Source organism: Dioscorea cayenensis, chromosome 8 (genome assembly GCF_009730915.1).
Source record: "Dioscorea cayenensis subsp. rotundata cultivar TDr96_F1 chromosome 8, TDr96_F1_v2_PseudoChromosome.rev07_lg8_w22 25.fasta, whole genome shotgun sequence".
Taxonomy (NCBI): domain Eukaryota; kingdom Viridiplantae; phylum Streptophyta; class Magnoliopsida; order Dioscoreales; family Dioscoreaceae; genus Dioscorea; species Dioscorea cayenensis.
In genome coordinates this window covers 4,922,393-4,929,845 of record NC_052478.1, presented here as the reverse complement: position 1 = coordinate 4,929,845, position 7,453 = coordinate 4,922,393, and the positions used below count along the sequence as shown (strand labels likewise).

General features: G+C 34.7%; 1 protein-coding gene across 4 annotated transcripts; it reads left to right on the top strand.

Moving 5' to 3' along the window:
• The first annotated feature begins 2,323 nt into the window (after positions 1–2,323).
• LOC120267652 (phosphatidylinositol N-acetylglucosaminyltransferase subunit GPI1) lies at positions 2,324–7,292 on the top strand. Of its 4 annotated transcripts, XM_039275325.1 has the most exons (10): positions 2,324–2,519; positions 2,626–2,825; positions 3,347–3,755; positions 3,845–3,985; positions 4,085–4,188; positions 4,281–4,502; positions 4,595–5,089; positions 5,438–5,865; positions 6,561–6,654; positions 6,743–7,292. In XM_039275325.1, the coding sequence occupies exons 2-10, from the start codon at positions 2,746–2,748 to the stop codon at positions 6,855–6,857; spliced, it is 2,088 nt and encodes a 695-aa protein (XP_039131259.1). In that variant the 5' UTR covers positions 2,324–2,519; positions 2,626–2,745; the 3' UTR covers positions 6,858–7,292. The 4 variants fall into 4 exon arrangements, with proteins under 4 accessions (XP_039131259.1, XP_039131258.1, XP_039131257.1 ...); XM_039275324.1 differs by lacking the exon at positions 2,324–2,519 and having other exon boundaries at positions 2,631–2,825; positions 3,324–3,755; positions 6,760–7,292; XM_039275323.1 differs by lacking the exon at positions 2,324–2,519 and having other exon boundaries at positions 2,631–2,825; positions 3,324–3,755.
• The last annotated feature ends 161 nt before the right edge of the window (positions 7,293–7,453 follow it).

Here is a 7,453-nt window from a genome sequence, read left to right as displayed (position 1 = left end):
TATTGCAATTTCAGGCTCTTTACAAAATCACTTTAAAATGAATTTTAAATTATTTTAAATTGTTGTTATTTTCATGGTTTAATAAATATATATTTTTTTAAGAAGTTGGTATAACTTGTTGCTTCACAACTGAAGATAACGAGGTATATTTTATTTTAGAGAAAGGAATAAAAAAAACCTCTGTGCTTTTCGAGTTTTGTAAAATAAGGAATGAGAATTTTTTTTTTCGATTCTATGATATGTGGTTTCCTAGATTTATAAAAAAAGAAAAAACAGTTATCAAGCCATTAACAGTGTTAACTCACATGGGCAAAATTGTCATTTCATTTCAAAATCAACTTATATGACATAAAAAAATTATTTTTTAAATTTATTTCTCTTCCAAAATTCCACTAAACAAAAAAAAAACTTAAATTCTAAAAATCAAACAAAATCATGTTGAAAAATCATTTTTTTAGACCACACAGTGATTTTTTACATAAATAGACAATTTTGCCCCCCTGCCAAAATTGGAAAAGTTAATGCCGCTGATGGTTTTTCCTTTTTTTATAAATCTGGGAATCACATATCATAGAATCGAAAAAAATTCCCCATTCCTTATTTTGCAAAACTCGGAAACCACATGGTTTTTTTTTTGTACTTTTTCTTTTCTTTTCTTTTATTTTAACAGTCTTTTTTATATATTTTTTAATTTTAAAAATCAACATTTAGGGGTGTGAATATAATTATAAATTTATAGGGAAAATTACTTATAAGTCTTTACAAAGTTTCATTTTTCCTCTACAGTCTTTATGACATTTTCACTTTCAATGTCCTTTTCAATCTCTGTCATGACATCCGTTACTCAGTTGTCTTTGTAATGACAGAAATGCCCCTATTTTCCTCCCTTTTTTTTTCCCTCTTTCTTCTTCTTCTTCTTCTCCTTCTTTTCGGTTGTTTTGGGAGGTGTTCGGGAAGAAGATGGTGGTCATGAAGAACACAAAGATTGCGGTCATGAAGATGATGGTCATAAAGAACACAACATTGGTGGTCATGAAGAACAGAGGGGGCACCCTTAACGACCGAGACGTCCTCAGACCTAAACACCAACATGTTATCTCCAATCTTGACCTGTTAGATAAAAAGAAAAACTTGAAACCCATTATCGTTCTAAACAATGATGAAAATCGGATTCTACACAGAAAGAGGATATTTTACACTGGAATAAACGTATACTACACAGAAAAAATCCAAAACCCCCTAATAATATATAAGAAAGTCTGAAATCCATTATCGTTCTAACCACCACCGAAAGTCGGATTCTACACAGAAAACCAAAAAAAATACACATGAAAAGCACATAATAACAATCTATAGAAACTCGGGCGACTTCTCCTTACCTTTATGCTTGGTTTTTGGTTTGCAGGAAGGTTCACGAGTTTGTGGGAACTTCGGTTGAAAGCCAAGAGTGCGAAGAGAACTCCGTTTCATAACATCTCTTGAAGAAAGTCGTCGGCGAAAGAATAAGGAGAAGAAGAATGGAAGTTGAACAAGGGTTTTTTTTGGCTTGTAGGAAGGCTCATGAGTTTGTGGGAACTTCGGTCGAAAGCCGAGAGTACGAAGATAACTCCAGTTGGCAACGTCTCTCAAAGAAAGTTGTCGGCGAAAGAAGAAGGAGAAGAAGAATGGAATTTGAGCAAGGGGCAAAGAGGTGATTTCCAAGGCCACTTAACTGTACAGTCACCTCCGTTACTGGCATATGGACTTGATGGGGATTTTATTGAAAAGGAGGGATCTTTAAAAAATAAGCAAACTTCAAAGGTTTTTTAGGACATGTGCAAACTATAGATGGACTTATAGGTAATTACCTAAAATTTATAGGGTAAATTTTTTACCCGATCATTAAACTTTGGGTCATTTTTACTTTGATCACCAAATTTCAATTTGCATCAAATTGATCATTCAACTTTAATTTGATTTCACTGGGCAATAAATCAAAAATTTCAACCCTCTAATTGATTACATGATTGTCTGAAAATTCGAGTCAACCCGCTTCATGACACATTATTAAGCCTATTGAAGGTGTTTATATCATCGAAAAAGAGCCACATCATTCATTCAAAGTCCCTTAATTTACTATATACTAAAATCAAATTAAAATTGAATAATCAAATTAATGTAAATTAGAGTTTGATGATCAACATGAAAACGAGCCAAAATTGAATTACGTACTTAAAAATTTTACCCAAATTTATAAGGGTTCATATAAATGATTGATGTAATTAAGTTATTTTAGAGGGTTTATATGAAAAGCAAAAAAGTTGGTGACCATGAAAACGAGGATCTTTGTGGCCGGAGCAGAGCTCTTGTGGAAACCCTAGAAATGGATCTCTAGAAAAGAAGGTTTTTTTTTTTCTCCTTTCGATCTCTTGATCTCTTTCTCTTCATCTCATTATCTTAGACGGAGGATTCTCTAGTTGATTGGCACCGTCAGAATGAAAAGGCATCAGATTTGAAGCTCTGGATCTTGATCTTATACGGTATCATTAGATTTTTGATCCAGTATCGTTTTGTTCGATTTTTTATCCAATTCGAATGGGAATGTTTGATGGTTTTTCAATTTTTGTTGATTTTCTTGTGAAAAAGGTATGATATTTGGACGGGATTCAGGGATGACGGAGAGGAAGCAATGTAGGCTGTGGTGGCCGGAGTGGCTCTTGTCTAGCGAGCCGAGTTTTGGATTCTTGCTGTTCGGTTGGTTTATGAATGCCGGGGAGGACCTTGTTGTGGCTGCTGCTGTTTCCCTCAGTGAAATCTCCCCGTGTCTTCAGCAATCTGAGGTTCAGGTAAAGAAAACAGTCTAATTGTAATGGTTTTTATCTGAATTCTGATGATATTGAACTTTGTTTTTCAATATTTTGTTTCTGCTAAGTATTGAAATTAATCTCAGGAGACTCTGATTTTGTTTGTTTGGCTTGACATTCATTGCTCATTGGAGTTATAAGACTGATTAAATGTGTTTCAACTATGAAAGTTTGCTATTTTCTTTAAAAGTATTTTTATCTGCTTTAGTTTTAGATAGTCTTGTTTACTTGAATTCTATGAAACATGATTAGGTTGTGATATTATAATGCAAATACAATGCATAACTAAATGCGAATCATATTTGAAGAATGGTGAAACATGATTAAATGGACGAAGTCTTTTCAACTGTGAAGGTTTCTTTTGTTTTGTTTTGTTTTTTTTTTTGGGGGGGAGAGCATTGAACATGGTCAATTGAATGTCTATTGGTTAATTCTTAGGTATAAATGTTTTTTTTTTTTTTGCTTTTGTTGTTGATTCAGGAGCTCCTTCGTTATGTCAACAGAAGGATGCCCTTACCACTGCAAGAATCTTCAACATTCACACTTCTTGGACAATGCATTGCATCTTGTAGTGAAGGAGATTTAAAGATGGAGCGTCAGAACCTGGATGATCTTTCCCAAAGAAATGATGGCCAAGAACATTGTAATGAACCTGAGCAAAGTTCTCCCTCAGGAAAGGCTGTTAGATCATCCCTGGGGACAGCTTTTGCTGAAAACTACAGAAAATCTAAATGTGGCTGTAAGAAACTTGATCAGGGTTTAGAATTGTTTAGGCAGTCTTCAACTAGATGCGGGACATGGATCCAGCTTATCCCCCAAACCCAAAGAATCATGTTCAAGGAAAACAGATGGGCCCCAAAGTTTCACCACATGCATATAAGTGGACAGTGGCTGCCCATTTGTGACGTCCACGTATGTAAGTTAGGATAACCACGGCTACATTCTTTAAATGGTTCCTTAGTTCTTTTATTCAATCTTTTCCACTGATTTGTTTATTTCAGCTGATAGCATATAAACCCCCATTATTTGGTAGCCATCATTTTTCTCTGAACTCCTGGGGTTTTGAAAAGGAGGTTAGAGCCCCTTTCAATAGACCAAATTGGGTTGCAAGGCTTTACAAAAAATCACTGCTTCCTGATATGGTAAGTCAATAAATGTTGTTCAATCACAAGACTCAGAAACTATATTCTTTGCATTTTTTTTCTTTCTGCTGACTTCTGCAACTGTAATTCTGATTGCAGGATTCAGTTGTGTTGGCAATTAACTGCACAAATGCTGCTAAGGTACATTCTGAGAGATATTTGAGTATTAAAGGGCCTCAGATCCACTTTCGAAGGATTTGCATGTACCATCTTGCTCCTGAAATTTCTTTAAAAATAATATCATTGGTACCTTTGTTCTTACATTTTTTGAAAGCCCTTTTTTCTGTTTGTTTAGGTTGTTATCTATGATATGGCACATTGTGGCAGCACTTGTAGCTTCAGTGTCTTCTGTTGTGTACATCATTCTTCAGGTGTTTCATAGATCTTTAGCGTATGGATCTCAAAGATTCTTCTTCAGGTTTTTAAAAGAGATTTTGAGACACACATTCCAGAATATACACATTCGCAGTTGTCAGCTTTTGTATTGGCCTGTTTTTCTTCAGACCTACGGTTTTAGGTAATTAAAAGTATTATTTTCTTATGGTTTTATTTTTTGGATTGAGGGTCCTTATTTGATGTTAATACCTCCAAGCATTTTGTGGCATGCAGCTCTTCATTGAATATGGAATATTCACATAAAGCTTCTCTGAAGAAACACTTCATCTGGTCTAATGTTGTCGTTGATCTTCTTTTGGGAAACATTATCGGGTTGATCTTATTTGCTAATGCCAAAGCTCTTTCCTTTAAGATTATGCTGATCAATCGCAATGTGACAGATAACTTGTTGCGGTCTGGTTTTGCATGGTTAATGGGTGTGCCAGCTGGTTTTAAGCTGAATACTGAATTAGCAGAGCTTCTTGGCATGGTTTCACTTAATGCCATACAAGCTTTCTCTACTTTCTGGTTCATTGCTAGTTCTTTTCTGAAATACTTCATAAATGGGCTTTCATTGTTTGGCATCGTTATGGGCCTTACTGTCCAAGCTGCTCTGTGCATAGACATGCTTAAGCTTGCGACTTTGCATATATCAATGCTTCATCAGTTAATATCAGTTATTTATATGCAACAGATAAAGGCTGTAGCATCTTTGTGGCGCCTTTTCAGGTAAACTCATTTGCTCAAAATGTATCCCATTTTCTTTTTGGTCCACTGTCTTTAGATTATAGTTCTCTTTCCTTGGTGATGATTAAACATTGTGGCACCTTCCTTTGAAGGGTGTAGCACAGCTAGGGTTTGGGAGACATATTTGACTCTGTAACAGGTTAACTTAAATATTATTAGGTTCCCTTAATATGTGCTCGTAGTTTTGTTTTGCTATGCTGCACGTGGTGAGGTTTTAATCAATACTCTTTAATTGATTGCATGCTTAGTTGTATTCAGAAGCTTGAAATAATTGTTGAATGATCTTTTATTTCCTTCAATAAAGTAACCATATTATGCAAATACTTGCAGAGGTCGAAAATGGAATCCTCTTCGTCAGAGGTTAGATAGTTATGACTATACTGTTGAGCAGCATGTTGTTGGTTCACTTGTCTTTACGCCACTCTTACTGCTATTGCCCACGACATCTGTTTTTTACATTTTCATCGCCATGTTGAGCACCTCAATCAGTTTCATCTGTATCATTATGGAGATTGCCATCTCCATCCTTCATGAAACTCCTTATTTCGAAATTTTGTTATGGATTATGAGAAGAAGAAGATTCCCCTCTGGATTATGGTTCCAGATTCCAGCTTTATCTTCAGCCCATGGTTCCATAAGTGGTGGATTGCAGCATGAAGGCCACTCCACATTTGACTTATCAATGTTGATGTCTTTTGACACCAGTGGAGAACCAGGATACGCAGTTTCAATTGTTCAGAGCAACTTTGCAACATTAGGTAAATTCTTTCACGAAAGCTATTATATTTTTGGTTAAATTTTTCATTATACTCCGAGGCACCTAAGAAAAAGTCCTTTATTATTAATTTTGATGCTTTAATTTTATTCATTGCATGAACCAGAGTCATCTATTGGACTGTTCTTTTCTTCAGACTCCCTCGTCCGTATATACTCCTTACCTATAGAAAACTCATTATTTGTTGGTGAAACACGTCCACCCGATACTTTGATTTTACTTTATGCTCCATTTTGTGGGATGAGCAAAGGAATTGGTGAGATCATTCAAAATTGCCAATCTAGTCTTTTTGAGCATTATGGAAACCAAGCTAAATTTGTGTCATCCAATATAGTTAAGATGAATATGGAGAAATGGACATTGCATTGTTTAGACTATATGTGGTAACAAATGGAAATATTGATTAATGTTTCTGCAATCCTCCGTTGTAGAAGATAATTTTTGTATTCAGTATCCATCTTCCTTGTCCCGACTATTTCGGTAAATGCTTTAGTTTGTGCTCTTTTTATTATGTTGGTAATGCATTTGTAGTTTCAAGAAATGCATGAGCATGATTCAAATTTTGTTCTCTTGGTTTTCTATCTTGATTATATCAGACTATTGTTGTTAGACATCTTGTTTCAGTCGAAACTTATCAGGCAAACTACTCTTCATAATATTCAAGACGAATAATTGCAGGGCAAGTAATCTCACCATACTATAGGAATGTGCTTCAAGGTTTCTCTCTACTCTTTGGGAAATCATCACTTCATGGGATTCTTATGGGTCAAAGGTTATTGTTCTCTTCACTCTGTTCTATTTACGCTTAAATTTTGTGTGATCCTTTTTTTGTTACTAAGACAGCAACTATATGACCGCAGAATCCCTTTAACTTTAGGAGCCCGTTTTCATCCCGCATTCCCTTGGATGCATATTGGCTGCGGAGAATACTGGAAGCTTTGTTATAGTTCAGTGCTTGCTTGCAGATCAGAGTGATGATAGCGGTTCTGAATTTTTCTTACAATTCTAACAAGGAACTTAACCTAACTTGAATGTCCTGAATTCAGCCAGTTTGGCCGTCACTCATTCTTTCGTCTTTGATTTGTTACTGCCTCTTGTGCTCATTTTTATGGTTTTAGGTATTATCCCTCGTCCAAGTTCTTATTAAAAATTCAGATTTGTAAAATACCCCTATTGTTCGATATTAGTCTTGTGAAGTGCGAACGATTCAGGTTTTTTTTTTTTTAATTTTTTATTTTTAGCCTCACGTAGTATATAAAGTTTTGGCTGGATTTTTAGGGATGATTCATAAGATTTTGGTGTTTGGTGAGGGGAAAGACATACATGTGTGGTTAAAGAAATCTTTTTCCAATTGTTGGTTTTAGAAAATTTTTATTGTACTAAAGAGTCGTTTCATTGTAAAATTTTATTCAAGTGATATTAATTAAATTATTTTTATTTTATTCTTAATATTAATAGTTTTTTAATATTAGTTATTCAATATATTGTATAAATTATTAATTTTTGTAAAAGAGGCTAGGATGATCTTTGAGTGTTTGATCTGTTGAAGGCATCTTGAGGGATGTTTTACA